Source organism: Vanellus vanellus (assembly GCF_965231255.1).
Source record: "Vanellus vanellus genome assembly, chromosome: 4".
NCBI lineage: Eukaryota > Metazoa > Chordata > Aves > Charadriiformes > Charadriidae > Vanellus > Vanellus vanellus.
Window position 1 is genome coordinate 51,714,305 of NC_138909.1, and position 24,557 is coordinate 51,738,861.

The following is a 24,557-nucleotide window of genomic DNA, read 5'->3' on the forward strand; positions in this document are numbered from 1 at the left end:
CAGACCTAAACAAGACGACTGTTCCAGGGAAAAACCTCAGCCCTGGCACATCTTCAGCCCCTTAGAGCTGAAAAGATCACACGCCCCGCTCAGCACAGCAATTCATTGTAGCTCTTAATCTGCTTCAATTATGTCAACAAGGGTAAGTAGAATATGTTAAAACACTTTTCCATAAGCAAGAGAGGCAAAGCACCTAAATGACCAGACTGTAATCCAAGGGGGCCCATAACAACAGCATGACACAACTAGTCTTGAAGTCACGCCTTATCCCAAAAGGGAAAGGGTTAGTTCTTCAAAACCACACTATGACATAGCGCTTGGCATAAACAGTCAAGATATAGTCTGTATTAAAAACCCTAATAGCAACAAACTTGAGTAAACTAAACATTAAGCCTGAATTGCTTACTCTACAGAAGCATGTAGAAAAGAAAGTTTAGAGGAGAGTAACTGTTTGTTGGTTTGTTGTTTTTTTTGTTTTTTTTTTTTTTTTGTTTGTTTGTTTTTTTTAATATTCTCTTCAACATCCATTCAGTGGTCATAATGATCAGACAGATTTACAAGAACTATAGGTCTTCCAGTTTTATGTACTTAAGAGTGCTGGCATATTTAACTCAAGTATGGCATACAAACCTGCTCTCGACTCTTTTGCTATCTACCTCAATGACCAGCTAAAACATCACACATTGGTTTTGCCAGACATAGTACAGCAATACCAAGAATCTCATGCAGAAGTGAGACCTAATCAACGTACAAAACCACTGCACAAAATGGAGGTGGCCATCCATAGACAATGCACCTGAAGGCTAGTTAAAGGGAAAAATGCCCAAAAGAGTACTTTTATACTAAAGCACCTCACTAGTTAAAGTTGAGTGGCATCAGCCACATAAGGGAAGGCTGGAATATTCAAGAACTTTATTGAAATGATATCATGAGCGCATTTATAGAAAAGCATAAGGTCACACTATCAAACTGCATCATGAGGAATTCATCAGTTGGAAGGGTCAGAGCAGGACAAGAAAAACAAGTGACTACAGTCACCAACACAATCCAGCCGTAAAAGGAGACAGAATAAAGCAAAAGCAGACCCAAAGCAGAAAAAAATTGCAGTGTTTCAAGAAAGGAGTCGGAGGTAGGAAAGGTTCACAGAAAGGCTACTTCAGAAAAGCCTGGTTTACTTAGCATGGGGAAAAGGACAATCAGCAATAACCGCTCTCTAAACATACGTACTATAGAGGGATCAATTGGAAAGGAAGAGCTAAAGAACCAGCTCCAGAGAACACATTCATGTAAGGACAAGTGATAAAACCAGCCATAAGTTTAAGGGATCACTCTCACAACCTTATTCTTCATGCCAGTATTCTAATAGAAGCCAACCATGTTGGGAATGAACAACACAATCCAGTTTCAGTTAAAACCCATGTTAGCTGGTGCTCACATGCTAACCTTGAAGAACAACAACACATCAACTTCTGCTTTGTTCACTTGCCTTCTGCAGTAAGTTAAAGTTTAGAAACCTCTGTAATCTCTTTCAACAACACACTGAAGCTTGGCTACACATCTGACAGCTCTTACTTTTTGGAGATTTTGATGTTTCTACAGTATTTAAGCCTAACCAAGAAGCCTGCGGAAGAGAAACTAGTGGGGTGGGGAATGTTACACAAGAACAAGCTTATTATAAATCTCAGAATATATTTAAATAGATCACAAAAACATATTTCGATCACAAGTTGGTTAGTGAAGGGTGAAAGCAGTCTAGTACAAAATCAAATATTCTGAGAGTTGTATCTTAAATACAGTAAAATAACAAGGAACCAACATTTAAATAGCCTTCATGACAGACTAGCACTCCTAGGCAAGATTATTTTTTTTTGAGAAAAAAAAAAAAGAAAGAGAATGGAAACATTTATAAGAGGAACATGTCCCAGGTTCTCTTCAACTGTATTGAGTACAGCAAGAGGAGAAAACTAATAAATTAAATAACTAGAACTATTGTTTAGTTGATCAACAAGCTTCCTGAAGGAAACAAAAATGCATATTAAAACCAGAAAATACAAGGGAAGAAAAGGCATCACTAATAGTCATTCATGCATATTCAACTCTGGGGAAAGTCCTGAATATATTGCTTATTGGTTTTCAGGCTTCAAATACCTAAAATTTAAATTGGAGAAGTAAAAAAACTCAGACACTACAATATTTTTTTAAAAAAAATCTCAACACTTTTAAATGAATTAGTGATACTCAAATCCCTTACCTTACTTGTTAGGGAAAGGAGTATCATCTTACGCTTTATCTACACAAAGCCTTTTCAGATGGGGGGGGGGGGGGGGGGGAAATAAATCAAAGCAGGTATGAATCACATTAAAGAATTTAAATATGACTGATCTAGAATTGATGCGTAGAAGGGGAAGGAGCTTTAATTCAGAGGGAATTAACAGCAGCATTCATAGTTTGCTAACAGCTCCATTGAGGTTTGTTCTTACAGATTAGAGGTTATTACAAATATGACTGCTCACTAAAAATGAATTTCAACATCCTGCCATTCCTCTTTATTTCCTTCTCTGTAATCCTTGGTTTTACAGGTTTCCCAGCATGAACTTCAAGGATGAAGTTATTTCTGCTGTAACCTAAAGGTAAAACTACTAATATGCATTACAAATTATATTATCACAAAACTGGACTTAACCACTATTCTGAAGGGATATAGATCAAATGATCCCCCATGGAAGGTACAATATGAAGTCTGTTTCATAATAAGGGAAGGACTTTACCACAACAGAGGGAAAAAAAAAATACCGAGTACACAGCAGCTAAAGCAGCCAAGCAGTACTGTTTGCAATATTTCCTGTAAGATATCAAAGCAAAAAAGGTCCTCTTTGAGGGGGGAAAAAAAAAAAAAAAAGGAGAAATTCTAAGCGTCCCAAACCTGTCACTTGTTATGCTCTGCAGACAATATACTGTAGCACTAGTTAGAATCTCTTTCCTATTTAGGTCACAGTTCCTGCTACTCCCACAAGTGGTGCTCTGACTGGGACAGAGAAACACCTCAAAATTGGAACAGGCTGCCCAGGGAGGTTGTGGAGTCCCCTTCTCTGGAGATTTTCAAGACCCGCCTGGATGCAGTGCTGAGTAATGTGCTCTGGGCAATCCTGCTTTAGCAGGGGAGTTGGACTAGATGATCTCTAGAGGTCCCTTCCAACTCTGAAAATTCTGTGATTCTGTGAAAATGCCACTATTAGTTGGAGTGAATGTGTCAGTTCATTGATTTTTTGCTTTGTATGACTGGCAAGTGCTTTTGTCACTACTCAGAAGAACAAGAGTCTGAACTGAAGTTATTTCACAGGTGCATGAAGAACTCTCAAGGTAGAAGATCCAGCATGTATCAGTAGACTCGTATTTGAAGAAGAAATACTGTTTATGCTTAAAGAAACATATGAAACCAAAGGCCATCTCAAGAACATCAGTTTTACAAATAGTGCTGCTTGGGGAAGTAATAATTGGAAGAGACAGGCATTGAGAGCTATTCAGAGACTTAAGAGTATGAACTAAAAAGGCTGCAGAGGACAGATTTCTTCCTCCGCCCCTGAAAAGCCAGCAACCCCTCCTGAAGTACAAAAGTATGCTTTTTTTAACCCATAACTTTAAGGTATTACCTGTCAAACTGCTGACAGTGGTAAAGTAAAAAAAAAAAAAAAAAAAAATCCCCAAATTCTGTTTGGGAACAGAACCCCTGGGACATTCTCTTACCCTTTTGCCACCATGATCTGGTTGCTGACTGTGCCATATACCCTACTTATGAGACTTCTATTATGGCTCCCCAGAGGTCTTCATATTTTTTGGATATGCACTAATACAGAAAAAGCCAGAACCACACCAAGGGGATTACAGTTTGATATGTTAAAGATTCAGAACCAGAGTTATTGTGAAAATCAGTTTACTGAAAAATACAAGTACAAGCCGTAACGAGTGCTGTTTCAATAAAAGATGATCACATTTGAGACAATTTGGATACTGGAAGGATGACCCTTTTGATACAACAGTAGTGTCCGGGAAGGAGGAATTTAAATCAAGTTTAAAGAAACAAAAATAAAAAAATATCATGGGTGGGGATGTTGAAGGAGTTCACATGGCTTCACAGATGCTCGATATTCTCACTCCTAGCCCTCAAACATGCTATGGCCACACTTGAGCCACCCGGCAAACATCAGGGTCACTAGAACCCTAGCCTAGCTAGTCAGGGAACATTTCATAACTTGCATAAGGCAGCTTCTACAGTGGCACAAAATCAGCTCTGCGTATTTAAGTAGGAACTGCGGATACTACCATGTGTTGGTCATGCCACCACACAGAAGACAAAGAAAACTCAATTCCACTGGGTTTTCCTGGTCAAAGGTACAGGATATTTCTTACTGCCATGATGAAAATGGAGCAGGATTTAGCTATGCTTAACACCAGGAGGCACAGCTGGTTTTCTGGACAGCTATTCTCTACAAGGGAATCTAAACAGGATTTTGACACCAGACCAAAGAACTCAAAAAATCCCTAAACAGAAAGCAGCAAAGCAAGGCAGAGCAGCAAAGATAACTCAGAGCAAAGCCAAAAGGGACTTGCAGAACAGTAATATACAAGAAGCAGAACCTGAAGAGTGGCAAGCTGCATAAACTACTTAATTCAGCACATGCCCTGGTCTCACACAGCAATGTAAGAATTACTCCTGCTTCCAACACTTACTTCTCTTGTCCTCCCTCCAAAGGAAAGAGAACTTAGAGCAGCAAATAATAGTCCATAACTTCCTTATAAAACATAAGCACAGGCAGGCACACACACAGATCCAGTAATGGCGAAAGAAGCTGGCAACAATTCGGAGGAAAAAAGTTTAGACCATGTGGAATTAGTCAGGAGACATCATGCTGGCTTTCCAATTTCCAGTAAACACAGACATGCATTTTGCAAGGATGCTTAACTGCCACTTCACAAAAATATTGATTCCCAGTAGAACAGTTCCATATTTTAGGTTTGTACCATTTAAGATTCATCCTAGAAGAAAAAGCCTTACATGCTTATAGGCCTGTTACTGAAGGAGCTTTTCAAGTTCAAGTACCTATACTTTTTTTAAAAAAAAAAACACAGCTGGGCAGAATAACATCCAAATTCAACAGTTAGAGAGGCAAAGACTAGAGGATCTCCAAACCACGTGTCAAACCATCTGACTAACCCCTTCAGGCAACAATGTTCAAGGTAAGAAAAACAGTAATTTGCCTTTGAAAAATAACTAGGTCAAGGAAATGCTCTGCCATGGTTTGAAAAAAACCCACAAGGCCACTTCTTAACAAACTTCATGACCTGTACAACTCTGGTTTGGAATGCAGTTATCAGTTATGTTTCAGTACTGAAAACTTAAATCTGTTCTTGAGAGCAAGATCATTTAACATACAAGATTGGAAAAAATGTTCCCCTCTAGTATTGCTCAACCTAAAAAGCTATTTCTAACAAATTAAGGACTTCATTAATTAGCAATTACAGCTATAAGTAAAGAAGCTTTTGTCCTTATAATGAAGAGGGGAATTACACAAGAACTGTGTTATTCAAGCTCTACTGCATCTGAAATGGAGCCCTGGACAGACAGCAGTTCCTCACCCACCCCATCCCCCTTTTTTTTTTTTTTAAGCTAGCTAAGTAATTAATCTTGTTTATGGCAGGAAGAGGTAAAAGCAGCAAATGTAAGACTTGCATTATCTCCAACAGCTTGGCAAACTGCAGATTCATCCTCAGGTATTTGTACTGACACAACAGTAAAGCAAATCTCAGTTAACTAGGCCTGTTTATTAAAACAGGATTAGAAAAATTAAGAGCAAGTTCAAATTCAAGCCTGGTAGGGGCTGAAGGTATTGGGACAGCACCTGCTGGTCCTGCCTAAAGGATCTGTCACTGATACCAACACTTGCTCCCGTAAGTCTGAGACTACACCACAAGCCTCAGATACGCCCTAGAGCTCTTAGGAAAAGCTTTGCTGCTCTCCTACACCCAGATACCCGTTTTCAAAGACCTTCCTTCTCAAAATGGCCGTTCCTTAGTTACCCAAATTAACAGATTTTGTGTCAAAACATCTTACTCAATAACAGAAGACTATCAAGGAATTTTACCAGTTTTATACCAATCGCAGAGCTATACATGAACAACATCAGACGCACTGAAGTAGCATGGGCTCAGAAGACCACTCATGTTGAGTAGAGCCATTAAGTGCTACAGGCAAGACTCTCACATTTAATAGAAAGCGTGAGCTCTGGTTATTAAGCACTCCAGGCTACTCAAAAGCAGCCCATTATTGCCAACTGGAAACTTGTAGCTTGAAGTAATTATCTGTAATACTTTTAAAGTAAGCTAAAGCTACATAAAGTTAGTTATCTCAAAAATAATTAGGTGACCATATCTTTACTTCAATTTTAAAATAATCTTTAAAATATCAAGGATACTTCTCCTGCTCATCTAAATCAAATATGAAGCTAGCGTTACACACACACCAATACAGGCAAAATATATCACTTGTCTCCCAAACAAAGATTATTTTTTAATAGATTAAAGTTTAATCTCTGCTGCCCTAGAATAAACTCACAAGAACTAAGTAAACAAAAAATCCCAACAGGTAAACCTGTGAGAGCAATTCACATTGCTTTTGTACCATGATATAAGAAATTGACATTTAAAGGATTTGTGTATTAGATAAAATTATAAACCAGGTAGAAAATGTTTCTCTAAACCATCCCACTAAAAGGCAAAATACCTGTCAGATACTAAAGCTTAGCAGGAACAGGACACTAATTATCTATTACTCATTAGCCATCCCACAAATCTCTTATTGCTTCTTCGTATGGAAAGTTTTTAAGGACTGTCATATTCTGAAGCTCAGCAGTCAGAAGATGACTCACCTGCTTTGAGACAAAACATTATTACCAAAATATAATGCCTGTTTCGTACAGACATTGTAATCACCATTGTATTTGAAAGAGGAAAACCAGGAAAAGGAATTCAGCTTCTCTTCCTCTGAGTCCTCCTCATACAAAACTCAAACCACAGTGGTGGTAAGGGGAGGGGAGTGAGGAAGGGGAAAAACAAATACTAAAGTGGTTTCTATAACCAAAGCCTCCATAGTTTCAAAGCAGACTAAATGACTGCACAACGCTAATATGCTACAGGATGATCACAGGAAAGCACAGCTTCAGAGAAGATCATGCATTATCACCAATGCCGTGCACACTGGCATTGGCTTAAGAACATCATTACAATACCAACATAAGAACTCAAGTACTTGGAGAACCCAAACTTAAAATCACAAGAGTGGACGTGAAAAGAATGAAGTGTTTTACAGTTACCACATCTTCATCTATGTAACAAAATAAACAGAATAAAACTAAAGCGAGTGATGAAGGAGGACTTGTAACTCAGAACAAGGATAGTTTGGGGGGGGGTGTGAAGTGAAACTTTTTGGAAAAACTGACGTTCCCAATAAGCACTTTGTTGAATGGGGTGGGGTGATCTCAATCTCAATTATATCCCAGATTCAAAAAGAATTTGCAGAAAGTTGACAAGAAGTAGTTTCAACATCTCTTTTTGTATTTGTTAAGGATGGCTTTTTTTCCAGTTGTATTCAACTGTATAACTATCTGAACCGTAAAGTTCACAAAATTGATCCAGCAAACATCAATTGCTATAAAGAGATGCTTCTACTTTATACAAAATCAGTTGGGTTTTTTTTTTTAAAGGAAAAGAAATACTGAAAGCCTCGAAAACCAGGCATCACTCCCAGTTTAATTTATTGGACTCAATATGTATCATCAAACAAAGAGGATCCAAACTCATCAGCCCAGTCTGCCACTAAGCAGTCTCCTACATCTTGCTTTTGTAATAATTGCAGTCTTAAGTTAGCATTGTTCTGCCAGGAAACTCTTACAGTTTAGACAATCAGCTGCGTGTATTGCAAGCATAAAGGTTCACATAAGACTGTTCAAAAGGAAAGTTAATTCCACAGGGCAGTGCCTAACAATTAAATCCACAGCATTTTTCCCCCATTTTGAGCTGAGTTACATGTTACTTATATGCACCGAGATAAATCCTGTAAGTTTTATATGAAAAGCTCAGAGAAGTCAGTTCAGTAGCTACACAGCATAGTACCATCTGGTATCCTAAGCCTTACGAGATTCATTGTTAAATTAAGTTATAACCTGACCTGTCTACTTTATAGCCAAATTTTGGAAAAGTTTATTCAATGTTTACCTCCCCCTGAAAGAATGGTATAATCTAATACCTTACTTCATTTTAGGAACGTAGACTCTTCTCATTTCCACAAGAATTCATCAACAGCACACTAAAGACCTAAAAACCACACTTAAGTCTCTTCACCCCCCAAGGAACAGTAAAAAGCTCCTAATGTTTGCTCCCCAACCTGGCCTTTAAAGATAGTCCTGGCACGAAGGTTGCCTTTAGGTTTCTACACACATTTTGGTGAAAGAATCTACTCTTTATACAAGAGCAAGTCTGATTTCACCTGGTACAGTGTCTGAATTTATTATAAGAAGGTAAAACTTAGTGTTGTTACATTGCTTTGTTTGTTTGTGTTTGGTTTGGGGTTGGTTTTTTTTGTTTGTTTGTTTTTTTTTTTTAAAATCTGGGTATTATGCTCAATAGCTCATTCAAGATTTTCAAGCACTACTCATTAAAAACCATCTGGGAAAGGACAGAGGTAACCTTGCTTATAGAAAGCGAACAACAGTTTTCAAAGACCACAGTGTTAATAAGGACTATGTAATTATAGATAAGCCTTTTAACTGATGTTAACAAAGTCACTCCCAAAATAGAAAATTTTAGAGACTTCCTATGTCACTTTCACACAACAGATGTGCAGTTCATCAAATTAGGTTTAGAAGGATGAAAGAGCCATACAACTATGCCCGAAATGACAAAATCCAAACTCATAACTGATTGTCAGATAGTAATATAAAGCCCAGTAGAAAACACAGATTTCTAACAAGGCTGAAAAGCTGTCTTTAAACTTAAGTAAACTACTTATGATACAAATGCGTACTCTATAAAAATAGTTTAATACCTCCCTGAAAATATTATTGCTATTTAAGCAAATTCCTGCTGAAGCAATGGACACAGTGAGAGACAAGTAATGGACATGATTAAGAAGTTTAGAAGAATGCCAAGAACAAATTCCTAGTTCAACAGACCCAACATATCACACCCCAAGTGGAAGCACAGAACTAGAAGAGGCAATGGCTTGCTTGCCTCAAGTCAGCAATCAGCATTGGCTTTTCTGTATCAAGTTACTGCTCATTCCCCCTGGGGAATCTTGTTTGTGAAGGAAACCACTATTTGAACTAGACACCTCCCTGTATAACCTCCCCCCTTTTTATACAGCATAGAATAAAATTGTGTTGGTTTGAGGGTTGGGTTTGGTTGTTGGTTTTGTTTTGGTTTTAGTTTTTGTTTGTTTGTTTGGTGGGGTTTTTTTGGTTGTTTTTTTTTTTTTTTATAATATGTTTGGAGTTTAAGTCCACTTACTAGTTAAGCATGTTTTCACTGCAGATCACAGGACTACAGGCTTTTTGTTCTGATGCAATGTTTAAGGAATAATATTTTTTTCTGCTTTTTGAAGTTTTGAAAACAGCAGTTGCCTTTTTTTTTTTTAAATAAAAACTTCAACATAGGATGCAGTATCTGTGTAACACTTCACAAAGAGTAAATAAAACTTAAGATGACTGAAAAGGTTCATCACTTTCTACAAGTTATTCATTTTGATTAACCTATTTTACTGGCATACTTTGAAGAGCTTTAAATTATTAAGAAACATAACTATTAGTGAAAGGAATAATCTAAATGTTTGACTGGAAACAGATCTAGCTGAACACTTCAGCTGGTCCTACTCAAGTCCTCAGAAAGCTCTGCAAGATATGTCCTTCACTATTATTTCGTACAGGAAAAACTACTGTTCATGTGCAATTCCTCTAACTCCCATAAAAAAATATTTCACTTAAAAGCACAATCATTCCTAACATTTTCACAAAACAGAAACAGTAACTGGACACAGACTCCTAGCCTCTAGACACTGCACTAAGGATCTGCAGTCCCTCCTCCCGCTCCTGCAGAAGTTGCTTTCCAATAAAGACTAAGAAAGTTCACGTTTTCATTAACCAGAGGACCAGGAAGCTTAAAGTGTTACTTTCACACAATACTATCTGTTATCATGACAGTAGGAAAGACATGCAAAAATACATGCCACTGTCTTAAGTGAGTTTGAATAAGTTTTATAGCTTAAGCGAAACTTCCTTTGCTTCCCACAAAAGGCTCTTTATCTGCTAAGGAAACCACATCCCTGGAGGCATTTGAAAGGCTACAGTGGATCGAATACTAGAAAAATATATACTGTGGGAAGTAATCATGCATCAACAGAGAATTAGACAGTATGATTTAAAACATCTTTCCTCACCCATAATTTCCACAATTGGTTTTTACAGATTGATAGTAAGCCAAATGTAAATAGTCACCCACACAAGTTTCAACTCAAGCTACTGTACATTATTTTTCATTTAATTTGAAGATATGGGAAGCATAATCACTACACAGTAGATGCATATTGCTCAACTTCGAAGAAGTCAATTTAACCTACAATCCAAGTCAAAGTACTTGGAAGTTTACCAGACATCTGTTATCCAGAGGCAGGTGCAAAGAGTTCAAGAATATCTGTACAGTTTCACCCATGACAGCGGTGCTGGAACTATCACTGGCCATCACTGAAGTTTGCTCAAAAAGTCTCTCCCTTTTATAAGTGCCACAGGAGAGCAGGCACTTGAGGAAACTGTTTCAACCTTCCACATCCCTGTTCCTCTCCAAAGAGAGGGTCTTCCCAATCTTGGCAATTCTCTAGCTTCTAAACTCATTTGCAATTAATAAATATAGTAGCTAGACCAACCTCTAAGAGATGGAAGTTGACTTTCCTTTCGTTATTGAAAATCCTGCAGGCATAGCAGTACTTTATTTTCACTCTGCCAGAGCTTAGAAAACCTACAAGTATCTTATTGAATCCATTTCCATTCAGATATTTGTCCTCCAAGTCATAAGGTTGCCCTTAATGAAAAAACACTTAGACTTCGGAAATGCTGCAGGTTTTGGCCTCTTGCACATAGGGGTACAGTGTATAAGCAATGAGTAGAAATGCTTTCCTTGAGATCCACTGCTGACTATTTCTTTTCAGCTATAAATTAAGCTTATACCTAGAATTGCACAAAGTGGATTTAAACCACTGTTCTACTTAGCTGGACAATTTTGATACCCAGCTCCTTTCCTCTGAACAAGATGACTGAGCTTAAATTACTTCATGCCTTCTGACATACAAATCATCTTATCTTTTGGTTTCTTGGTTTATGATCACTTACAGAAACCACTACTGTGGGAGGAAAAAAAAAAGCCCCCAGAACTGTTTTTCAAAAAAAAGGTAGATCAGTTTTTCAAATGCGAAGTTAAAGGCTCCCCTACGAATAGGTATTAATTTTTCAAACAAGAACCAAAAATTCTGTCCCTGGCTCAATTGCTTCATTCACAGCTGTTCTTTTTGGTTCTTAATGTTATACAAAGGGAAACTATTAGTAAATTAGCTGTGTTGCATATTTACATTTGTGACCATTTTATTGATCCCAATCAACCCCAGTCCAGTCCTTCACTACATATAGCTCATCTGTATTGTATTTTCCACAAACGATATTCCAAAAGCCAAGGCCATCAAGGGTGCCCTGAAGCAGAAGATACCCCCATACAGTGCAAGGACATCTACCATCTATTTTATTTGAGAAGCAGTGGTGCACATCGATGCATCACTGAATTGCAAAGTGTCATCCACAGGTAGAAAAAAAATAAGTCAAACCTATATTCTGTCCACGAGCCGCTGTACTACATTTTCTTGCAAGAGTACCACAAGAGCTTAAGTGACTAAGACTTGCAACTGTATTCCAAATCATACTACACAAGTGTAGTGTGCTAGGCAGAAACAGCCTTTGGTGACTTAACTTTATCCATAAGCAGAAAATACATCTTCCTCAAATAACCTGTCCGTTCCCATTTTGACAGGAGGCTATAAGAGACAAGCTTTACATACGCATCTCAAACTATTTAAAGCAACATCCTTACTATTCAGAGAACACAATCTGAATGAACTTAATGAGCCAGTACTTAACCTACTTTAGCCAATGCAGGCTTGACTCACAGGTTACCCTGCTAGCATTGTAAGGGATTCTTGATATCATCTCTATCTTGCACATGCTAGAACAGCAGCCTGGGAGAAAGCCTAACGCAAGCGAGCAGCTACTTCACTACACCACTTGTGCATGATGCTGTCTTTTCTATGTCCGTGCTTGAGTTCTACATATAGCAGTGACACTGCTTGTGCAGCTTGGGAAGATTAATCCACTTTGTTGTAGCATAATCAAAGTGAACAAATCTACTGTGACGACATCTAACAGGGCATACTTGGAAATTTTCTAGACAGCAAGAGTTCAAAGAATCAAGCAGAATGCTTCAGAGCTTATTTTGCTTAAATTTAGTGAGGGCACAGTATGGCTCATTCATTTACCTGTCTGTATACTGACCGTTATAGTGACCTCAAACAGCAACAAAACAAAATGAATGCCTTATAGTTCTCAAATAGCAACTACATGTTTTGTTACCTTGGTTTAGGTACTTAAATAAAACAATTAGTATCACATCTGACACTTACCCTTTTATCTATTCACACTGGCTTCTGCAAACTGGCCCACACAAAGTAAAATTAAAGTAAGCAGATGCAGAGATTCCACAGGAGAGATCAGGAGTTACTAAGAGTCTCTGCAGGAAAAGTAGCGGTTATCTGATCTAAGTTTAGTTGCAGCACTCCTGATATAGTCTGCCTTTCATAAAATACTACCTCCTCATCACACCTTTCAGGGAAACATATCCACCCCCACCAATCATTCCCACTTTGCTCGCATTTTTAAACTGCTGTGGAAAGTCACTATCAACTAGTCCCTCTGCTTACCCTCATATCAAATGATACTAGTCTTGCTGTTTTGGCCAGAGTTGACAAGTCTTTATGACTCAGATGGTATCTTCTGTGAGAAGCTCTCTGTGCTATATAGAGCCACTAAGCCACTACATCACTGTAAGCTTTAGCATGAAGTCAATAATCATAAAGAAGAGCCAATTTAAGCTCAATTTACTTTAAAGATCACTGTTATCCAATGCTTTTCTGATTCAAGACCTTAAACTCCAAGAAAAATAAATCAAGCATTCAGGTGTTTGGAGAAGTTGATGATGAACAGAATTTACAAAAATTAAACTGTTGTGGAATATTGTGAAGGTCCAAGATAAAAGGTTAAAAACCAGATTATCGACAGAAAATAGATCTATCAGTAGTTACCAGAGTTGGAATCACTGGTGCACACTTTGAAGCCCTCAAGACGTGCACTGGCAGAAGCCAGGCCATCGTGCTGGAGGAAGTATCCGGTTGCAGGTTCATTGTTCCCACATGCCTCCAAGCGGCTGTTGGGGCAGGCAGAGTGCCAGGCTACGCGGAGTTTGGCCTGAGCTGGTATGGCACTTCGCATCTCTCTCAGCACCAAGGAAATCCGCTCGTGTAAAATCCAGACGACTTCAAAGCCTTTCTAAGAAGGCCAAAGCACCCTGTGCTAGGAAAACATGACTTCACTCCCTGAGCTACTTCACTGTTTAGAGACCCTTAAAACTTTTCATTGTGTTGTTTTATACAGTCCGAAGTTAATGCACGAGATGCCGTAACACTGAATAGTTGAAACTACTCTTTACTTGGATAAAGCCAGCTATTTTGTATTAACTATTTAAACAGACCAAAGACCACTTCAGAGAACATGCTGGAGAAGTTCAGGGGGGTTGGGTTTTTTTGTTTGTTGTTTTGTTTGTTTGTTTGTTTTTTAAGCATGATACCAAGATATTTTTATTTTTTTGGCAACTCCATGCCACAGTATTGGGGGAGGAGTAGCACAAGAACATTAAACACCAGGAAGACTTCAAACTACAGTGGGTTGTTTGATCTGAAACAAAATTAAATCTTACTGTCACAGTAAAACTTGCATACACACTGAAAAACATGTGCAACCTCTTGGCTGTTATTTACTTGTCACACCTCAGGATCAGCTGACGTAATTCATGAAGCCGAACATTTGAAAAAGCTCAGCAGTTTCCTGGGGTGGAAGAACTCTTCAGTAAAGAAACATTTCTAACCTCCTACTGCAGTTACCATTCTAAATGCCACCATTACTTACTCTGTGGCTGCCTCTGTGATAGAGCTTATTAGCTGCAGAAGACCGCAAGTCCAAAGAGGCTCTTTGCCATGCACAGTCATCCTGAAATACCAGGGTGGTCAGATGCCTCCTGCAATGAAAGGAGATCAACACTCCTCACTGGAGCCAGCTTCTTATTTGGGTGTTTATGAACAGATATTAAGTTGGTATAGAAACTGTGTTCTGCTGTTCTACAACCCATACAGCTATTCTTGCATACATAACTGAACAGAAAAAGTCATTTTGAGTCCTTCGGGGCTGAAAAACACTATCATATTTTGTTATCATTTCCTACAGTCTTTTCCACTTGTTTTTACAGCTGTCTTCATGTTCTAGAAGGTCTGAAGTTTCACAAGTTTGTATTTTCAGCTTCAAGTCCAGAAAAAGATCCCTCCAGAATTTAGCACTATGTGAGAGCTTAACAGTGGTGTACAGCAGTCTGCCTGATCATTTCAATCTATTTCTGCATACGCGCATTACTCATTTTACTGCAAATTAAAGAGATAGCATATTATTTTCCAAGATGGCATAAATTCTAAAACAGAGGGGGAATACAGTCAAGTGTGAAGCTGTGTGGAAGAAGGAAATAAAAATTAAGCTACATAGAAAGAAATAGTTTTATGGTGTTAAGAGCTGCCCGCTTTCCTTCTTTTAATTAGAGGCATAAATTAGAATATTAAAAGGCAACAGTGGAAGGAGCAAGCCATGAACAAGGACAGACTACAAGGCCAGATTAATAATCTTAATTTACTCACCTATGACCTCCAAGATTAAAAAGCAATGACAATGGAAACTTTGCTTTCAGAATCAGACTTTTGATTTTCTAGTGCTTATATTTAGCAAGTTAGTAGTGACTGAAGCAGGAACCACCAAGTACGCGTTCCAGAACTCAGCCAGCAAAAACTAGTTCCACTAATGCAGAAGAAAAAAAAAAAAAAAACAACAACAAAACACTGCAACACAAAAACCACCCCAAACCAAAGCCACCTTTCACCCCCTGCTCCTTCTAAAGCTTCAGCCAACCACAGCTATTCAAGATCTTTACTCACATACAACAGCACTCGCTTCAGGTTAAAGTAAATAAATCATTTAGTTTCAATAAATATTGATTTGAGAGAATTCCTAGCCGAGAAATCTTGAGCAACTCTGGCATGCGTTTCAATGCCAGCTTCTCAGGACTCCAGAGCACTGGCAGAAAGGGCTGCAGTTGTGGCTCCAGTTATCACTGCAATGTAAAAAGAACAAACTCTCCCTCCCCAGCACACCTTCAGATCTATCATAACATGGATCAACTAAAGTTCTCCACAAGCAATACTAATTATCTAATTACTGACCAGGTTTTGAGCAACTATTTGATAAATTCAGCTTTTAAGGAAGATCCGAGCACATCAAAACACTTGTAATAAAGCTTAGAATAAAAATCCTTAAAAGCACTTGTTTTCAATGCAGGCCTTTCATAAACTGACTTAGAAGTGAATTTGAAATCACAGAAAAAGCATTTTTAGAAACAATAAGGAGCCATCAAAATACATGAAAGAGAGGTCTTACTGAACCTCCCCTTATCGTAGTCCTGATCTTCACTGAGCTATACGCAGATATAGGACACATCCACATTTCCTGTATGACACTTCAAAACAAGTCTTCTGCAGTATTAGCTTATAATATTTTGCACAGCAGTAATTTTGTTTAAGTCTAGAGAGAAACGTTTAGGACCGCAATATAAGTTTCAAAGAATTTCCATCTGCCAGGCTTTGGGGCACAGGGAAGTGGTAGGCTACAAAGAAATAGAAGACTTCCAACAATGTAATGGGTAAGCAAGCTGCCATTCTAAAAATCCCCACATTTCTTGAAAACTTAATTCAATTTTTACTTCAAATGTTTTTAGTACTTGCCTAGTTTTTAAATGGATGTTTTCATTAAAGTTTAGCACATTTGAAAGCTGATGTATTTCCAAACTATACTTTGTGCCTTTGATTAAATACACAGTAGTATCTTTATAGGAAGATTCTACTGAAAGCTGAAAAACAAAACCATCAGGCCTTGACACTGTAGAATGAACTTTGTTGCATAAGCTACTTAGCTTATTGAGAAAACAACATTTCAAAATAGGTCTAACAGGAAAAAGTGATCAAGCCCGGCTGAATTAGTCTCACATATTCTTCAATTCAGCAGCAAGTCTAAATTGCTAAAAAACCTGTACACATGGGCTATTATCAGGTCTACTCCATACACACAATGCGGATTATTTAGAAGGTAAAACATCTGATCAACAGAAGTAATTCTGCCAGTCCAAAGTACTGCATCACACCTCTAGACCTTGAAGAATGCTGGCAGCAAGTCTAGCCAAGAAAGGAGCAGGTTTCAAATTTTAAATTCTGTTTAAACAAAGAAGCCTGCATTAGACCACACAGGCAGTTGAAAGGCAAATCCACTAATAATTCTGGAGTAGATTAGCAAACTAATCTCAGCAGTGATTAACAAAGAAACAGGCAAGATCTGATTAGCTAACTAGCAAACTTGCATCTTAACCAAAACTCAGAACAGTGTCTAGTCCTATCTAGAACTGGTTACCAGCCTTGTTAGGAAGCAAGCAAGTCACTCTGTATGACTTGCCACCCGATTATCTACCCCACAACTTGATCTAAAAAGCCATATTTTTAAAGAAGAAAATCCTTTAAGCTATAAGTAAGTTGCCTTACAAAGGTGTAAGAGAAGGACAGACGCCGTCATACAGACTTAGGTTACCTAAGTAGACAAACTAGTTAACTCAGCGGATATCCTACAGTAGACAGTTCAGTTCCATTATCTTAACTAATATTTTTCCACACACATTTCTATGTAAAGCCTACTAATACCCAGGTACCACAGACAGGATGCGATCCTGGCTAAGATGTCCAAATTCAGCTTTTCTTCTGCACACTACATCAAATGCAGGGGCACTGGTGCAGAACTATGTCCTTTCCTTACATTTTTATTGCTACTTATGCAAACTGCCTCCTCCCCACCACTCTTAATAGATCTACTCAAACCTCCCGAGTCTGGTATCTACTGAAGGCAGTAGGGTTATATTCTCACAAGCATGAAATGTTCTCTGACCATAATGTAAGACTCAATTTTATATCTACAGAAACTAAATGAGCATCTTCAGTTTTAAACTGTAGCAGTTGCCTCTGTGGACACAGAAGCTTTGAAAGAGTGAGCTGTGTGCATGCATTTGTATTACGTGCAAAGCATAGGCAAGAACTGAAGTTTATTGTTTTTAAATCGGCACCTTTACTCTCATGTGAGGAAGGAAGAAGAATTCTGAATAACTAGAGTAGAACACCTTTCCATTGAACTGAAGAATCTGCAGTTGCCGTATTAGAACACTATTTCTATTTCTGACTGCTTATTAGCAGTTTCTTGAGTTAATTCACTTATATAGGGGTTTGCTTGCTCTTACTTTGCTTTATGGAATTACTCAAATGTAAGGGGAGGATTGACCCAACAGATGTGCACCAAGATGACTTAGAAATCATTGCACGCTGTTCTCAGGGAAGACAGCAGCCTAACTTTTTTGCTACCCTGTCTAGCCCCTTCCCCATGGCTTCCTTACATTTTAAAAGCAAGCCATTTGTCTTTGACCTCTGCTTCAAGCATCTTTTCATAGCTCTTCATACTTGATATAAAGTAGACTGGGCTTCAGGAACTGGGCTGGAAGCAAAGAGTAAGTTGCTGCAGGGTACAGCTCTGGCAAGTGTAAGAAACCTGCTGCACTGCTGAAGTTAATAAAGGCATAAGCAAATCTCCAACAACTACAAATTAGTTCAGTTTATCTAGAAATAGCCTTTCTGCAATAGTTCCCTTCACACACTGAGGAAAGTAAAATCTCACCCGTGTCATTTTAAAAAAGTCTAACGATGGTCTGTTCCATCGTACGTCCTCCTCCCGTCTGCGCTTTAGCCGGCTTTTCTTTTCATTCAGAACACAAGGCTGGGAGCGGCATCTCAACAAGCCCTGACGCCGGCTGAGCTCAGGTGTGGAGGTGGGAGTGCTGTTGGCTGAAGGCAAGAGATTTCCTGTCTCGGTGATGTGCTCCTGGGAGAGGGAGAGGCGACGCCTTGGGTTAAAGTCACAAGGGCCTCCGGAATTCCAGCGGGTACTCGAGCTTGTGCTTCCCTCGCTGCTGTCCACAAACCCGCTGCTGGCAGAGGAAGGTCTGGGTACTGGTGATGTGTTGAAGCTGGTGATAGTGAAGACGTTATTTAGCGACAGTATGTTTTGTGGCAGACTGATACTTGTGCTTCTCTGTAAGGTTGCACTTCCATGACTGTTGCAGCGTTGCAAGGTAGCGCTACCGCCACTATTACACCGTCTCTTTGACACAGGAGTCCAAACCTTTGAATTACCGGGCTTCCATGGTGACCGACAGCGAGCCAGCTCATCTGGCTCAGAGAGGGACCTACAATGGCGTTTCGTTGGTGGGGCCAAGGGTTGACCCGAGTTTTCATTAAGGTTTAATTCACTTATCCATCCTGACACCATAGACGTACTGGAAGATTCCTGCTGCCACTGCAGACTACCATTACTGGCAGTGCCGGTGCTGAATGGGCACACTGGGAAAGAGTATGCCGAATTCCTTGTTGTGTCAGTCTGGATTGGGCAACCCCCATTTAAAGCTTTCCAAGGACTCTCTTCTGAAAAGAAAAGAGATACAGGTTAAAGATGCAAAGGAAAAAGACAATTTGTTTTAAACCTAGTTTAATGTAAAAATCAGGAATCAAATTTAAGTTTAGAAAGATGAGTGACAAATACCCAGCTCTTAATCAAAATTTCACACTGTAGTTACATATTCATTTTTAAAAAGGCAGTAAATTCCAAAACCAAGATGACCAAAGTATTTCAGGAGCCAATCGGCATTACAGTACATATGTACTTTGTTAATGCTTCTTCCTGTACACTGAAAAACTACAGCACTGTGTTTCTTAGTGAGCAACAGGGGCAGCTTCCTTACCTGCTTCCTAGTGCATAGCATATACTACAATTAAAATCCGTAACTTTGAACAGCCTAAGGTACAACCAAAATGGATTAACAAGTAATGCAAGAACCCACCAGGGAATTTTTTTTTTTTTTTTCAATTAGAAGAGCAGGATAATCTCTTCATAGACTGCTCTCCTTCATTTGGCTGTTATGCTCTTTTATTAAGAATACGCTACTAAAGAAGTGTCTCAGAGATGGGCGTTCACATTCTGTGGTGTGAAAAGCTTTACTTTAAATTAGAAACAGTATAAAGTTAAATCAGACTGCAGATTGCTTCCTTTTTTGCTTATATTCAAAGTGTAGGAAAAAAATTACCTTAATTCAATGCATAAAATTAAGTGACTATCCCTTAAGAACCTCCTGCAAGTTTTACTGTGAATACAGACATAACCCGTAGTGCACAACTTCTCATCTGAAGTGGCAATGCTGTGTTAAAAGCGGTCTGCCAGCAAAGCCTCTCACTCTTTTGTAAAGCATTTCTTTGAGAACATTCTGCACATTTTACAGCTGTTCCTCCACATTATACAATGAAGTGTAAGAAGAACTGCAGCAGACTTTGCATTTGCAAATTGAAAAGCAGCAAAACTGTTGGCCAGTTAACAGTGCTTCATGCTTGGTTAGAAAATTTGCTAATTTAAACCAATTAGCCAAGTAAGTTTCACTTATCCAGGCTTTGAAGAAAAAAAAAAAAAAAATATTTAAAATATCAAGTTTCTCTCCTACGCCTATTTTAAGAACCTAGATATAGCCTAAACATTAAATACTTATGTATTCTTATAGTCGACTGTCTAAACTAAGTTTTAGCGTAATCAACAGATAAGAGATTTGCTGAGTAGCTTTAAAAGTTGCAATCCCACATAGTTGTACATGTTCCATGCCTAAAGTATGTCATGGATTATCCTGTTTATTTGGATCTTATTTAAAGAACACCCTATTGTCTCAAAATCATTTAACTGTGCAGACAGCTGGCCTATTCAAACAACATGTTTTATTAGAATTCCTCTGTCCTTCCTCCTCCATTCTTTCAGATGGGTACAACCACATACTGTGCTTTGCCTTAAGCATGTAAGCTCTTCAAGGCAGGGACCATCCATAATTCAATGCAAGTAAAATAGCCAACACAATGGGATCCAGATAATGTTTGAAACTCCTAGCATCTACTGTAGGACAATTTGCTAGCTTGGACTGGGCTGATTTTAAAAAAAAACCTTAGGAAGCTTTCTCCCAGGCTGCGAGGTTGGTTTAAACTTCACTGTAAAAAAACAAACAAAAACAACAAAAAAAAAAAACACACCAAGAGCTGCGCATGTGTTTCAATTGCTTACGTGGTAACGGTATTTAAAATAAAAATACCATTTCCCTTTGAAACCTCACACAAACCAAGATTCACATTTTACGGGGAATCCCACTGAGCAAATAAAAATCTTCCACGCTTAAAGACACAACAGAACATGCAAAATTTCTGAGTCCATCCCTTAACAAAGCAGTACATTGTTTACATATCAATAACTGGCATTTTTATTTTCTGCTAGATACAACTTACCCTTATTCTAATAGGGCCAAGGGGGAAAAGCAAATAACACTTGTATGAAGGCACTGGACGTCGCCTTATGGTTTACATCAAGCTAGATATTCTGTGTGGCAAAGCATGGAAGAAGGTGTGTAAAGATGCGAGAGCTTTCTGCTAGCTGAGGAACCTGAAGAGATGTTTAGCATGAAAAACAGCATTGCTGTGCTTCTGTACACCACAGCAGATATTGAACCAAAAAAAAAAAAAAGTGTTACAAGGGCTTTTACTATGCAAAGCAGATCACAAGTACAAAACTAACAACCAGCTATTCCCAGTATTGTTCAGAGACCAGCTTAAACCAGCAGGCTCTACAACAGCATGCTCCATCCCCCTCACCTTATTTACAAAAGAAAGGGTGCTTGCTATACCAATTACCTCAGTAAACCACAGCTAAGGTTTCTGAAGAACTTACCGTGGATTTCGAAAGGGAACAAGCTGCCACTTTTGTTCAGCTTCTCAGATGAGTACTGAAATTAATCAGAAAAAAAAGTTTTAACCGTGTGAAAGAACATACACCCCAAGGAAACGGCATGCAGTTTTCAGTTTCCCTATATGCCCATTTAACAACGTCTTTAAAAAGATGGGGTTTTGCTGGGTATCTTGAAGAAATTCCTGAACAGCTGATCATTCTAAATAAAACCTCTGGCATCTATTTGTTATGTTTTCTGATATACTGCGAAGTATCAAACTGTTTCAACAGTTGCAACAGTATCCCATGTAAATAAACTGCAAAATTAAGAGTGATAATTCATCCTTAATGAAAGAGCTTTGATACAATTCTCATTTCAGTGGAGGGAAAATTACAGTCGGACAATTGAGTTTCCATTTTCAATCTTAAGGGTAAAAAGCAGATCACTTCATCTTAAACTAAGAGACAGAATAGCAGGAATAGCTTTATCTAAATTAAATATACAAACTCTTAAAGGTGTCCAGAATGACTACTGCCCAAATCAGAGTTTACTACTTAGAATCAGTGTAGTGGAATGTTTTCTTATTTACTGAAGTACAAAACACCTTTTGCAGACTAGCAGTTATTGCAATCATTTATTGGTGAGTGTTCACTACTCAGAGACAATGCAAAAGCCATGCTTAAAACAAGATTTGTGCCTAAAGGGCTTCAGATTATGATTAAACTTCGTCAGTAGCAACTGCACAGTAAGACAACTTAGTACAGAGAATGGTTTTTATTTTCTTAACTAATTTTACCTAGAAAATATCACTACAAAGGCACTCTTAAAGGGCATGGATTTCTCAGACAAAGAATAGAGCTAGCTATCCACCCTCCTATAAGAGTTATAAATAAATGGCTTAAGGCTCCATCAGAGCCCAGGAGTCATTATTTATTCCCCCATCACCACCTCAGGATGGAGAGGAAGATTGCTTTAAAAAGAGAGCAACACACTTTATGTGAACATTGTTTTTTGTGTATAGCCAGAGAAGATAGCATTGTACATACGCTTCCTTTCCAGATACCAAGTCAATTTTTAAAACAAACATCCTCGGGCTACAAAGCTTTTCTTTCTTGCTGTATAGCAACACATGGAGTGCTAGTGACAATTTTATATCCTTGAGCCCCATGTACCAGATACAAATCCTAAGCTCTGGTAATATTCTCTTGGTGCTATTGTTTTAGAGGGAGGAAAAAATGGAACTGATGAAAGGACAGGACAGCAATTAGATTTTTAGTCTTTTTTTTTTTTAAACCAACATCTGCATGCGGGACAAGCCATTTGATTTTTAATCTACATTTGCATCTGTAGATGCGTTTATAAGGTAGCCTTCTTTAAAAGGAAGTTAAGTAAACAGCAGAACCCCAAGTTTGAATCTCCATTGGATTTACAGTTAATTAGCCCCATTCAAGCCATCTGAAGTCTGCAACTTGACAGCAGGAGCAGCAGCCACTTTTACTAGTCTGCTTTTCATAACTGCAGCTGCCAGTTCTATAGTATACACTTAAAAGTTAGTATCAATAGTTTATAATAAAACAACTACTAAGGTATCATATAGAACACAAGAGCACATTAAAATAACACTAATAGTTACATTTCAGCTGTCCCTGAAGGAGAAACAAACAAAATAAAGAGACTTAAAGATAAGGTTTTTCAGCAAATCCCTCCCTCTCCAGTTTTCCCCAGATGAAAGGCAATACCAATCTATTCAGCTATCAGATAGCAGCTAAGCAAAATTCATTTTTGGAACAGAATTCCATGTCAAAAAGCCTTGCAGCTAACATATCTTGAACCACTTGAAAATGGGCAGTAAGAATGACTTAATCATAACATAATAATTAGGGATGTTTAAAAGACTCTTCACATAGGCTGAGATCTTGGATGCCAACGACAATCCCATGCAGCAATTATTAGACCAATGTTTAGTTTTTACAAATAGTTTTCAGTCAAATGCATCTTTAACAAGGTCCTCCTCGTGATTGCCTAAGTTAATTAATTACTTGCATTTTAACCACCTTGAAAAGCCTTGTCCATCAGGTAGAGACTGAACCACTACATCTTTGACAGCTGCAAAGTGCTGAAAGCATTTTTCAAAGGGGGCATGGAAAAACTGGGATCGCATACACATAGACTATCTGTACTCCAGAGAATGACTGCAATTTGGTTCTTTAACACAGACACCAACCCTGTCCCTTACAGCTATTTCTGATCAGCTTCTAGCTAAGTCAGTGCTCAGTTCTACGAGAAAGTAGACATGGAACGACTGAGGGATCTTGAGGAACGACTGAGGGATCTGGGGTTGTTTAGCCTGGAGAAGAGGAGGCTGAGGGGAGACCTTATCACCCTCTACAACTACCTGAAAGGAGGTTTTAGAGAGATGGGAGCTGACCTCTTCTCCCTGGCGACAAGTGATAGGACAAGAGGAAATGGGTTCAAGTTATGTCAGGGCAGGTTTAGATTAGATGTTAGGAAGCATTTTTTCACTGAAAGGGTTATTAAACATTGGAATAAGCTGCCCAGAGAGGCGGTGGATTCACCATCCCTGGAGGTGTTTAAGAAAAGGGTAGATGAGGTGCTTAGGGACATGGTTTAGGAGTGGTGGTGTTTTTATCAGGGTAGGTTAATGGTTGGACTTGATGATCTTAAAGGTCCCTTCCAACCTCACTGATTCTATGATTCTATGATTCTATATTACAACTACAACTTCTTAAATGATTGTTCATTCAGAATCCTGGTAAGTTACAAAAAAAAAGTGGTATTTCTTTGGAGATCGAGACCAAAAATCCTCACTAAGAATGTCACACCTGACATCACATGCAGACAAGGGACAGTAAGCTGCACCATTTCCCGTAAGAGTTCAAGGTACTGAAATAAGGGGCGAATAAGGGGAAAATAAGTAAAAAGTCTCCCTTATGATATATATACTTGGCATTCTATAACTGAAACTAAAGATACACTACCAGATGGTCTTTCCAAGTATTTTAATGATGTCTGAAAGTCCAAACTTGAGTAGACTCTCTGAGGCTGTAAATTGTTTATAGGAGGGAGGATCTTTAGCTATACAGCACATGGCAGAAGTCCCACTAGATATTACTGTAAAAGAGCACTGAACCAGTTTATCAGCTCTCCTGGGTTGGCTACGCTCTACCCTCCCCCATTCATTCCATTTGTACTATGAT

The 24,557-nt window shown here is 38.5% G+C and overlaps 1 protein-coding gene across 2 annotated transcripts in view; it reads right to left on the minus strand.

Annotated features, from left to right (window-relative positions):
- FAM53A (family with sequence similarity 53 member A) overlaps nt 1-24,557 on the minus strand; it is a 73,781-nt gene that overhangs the window by 21,778 nt on the left and 27,446 nt on the right. The window contains exons 3-4 of one of the 2 annotated variants that reach the window (XM_082482269.1): nt 21,342-21,396; nt 18,213-19,012 (exon numbers count right to left, since the gene is read on the minus strand). In XM_082482269.1, the coding sequence (XP_082338395.1) occupies nt 18,213-19,012; nt 21,342-21,396 (855 nt within the window). Of the gene's footprint in view, nt 1-18,212; nt 19,016-21,341; nt 21,397-24,557 lie in introns of both variants that reach the window. The other variant, XM_082482268.1, reaches the window with a different exon arrangement.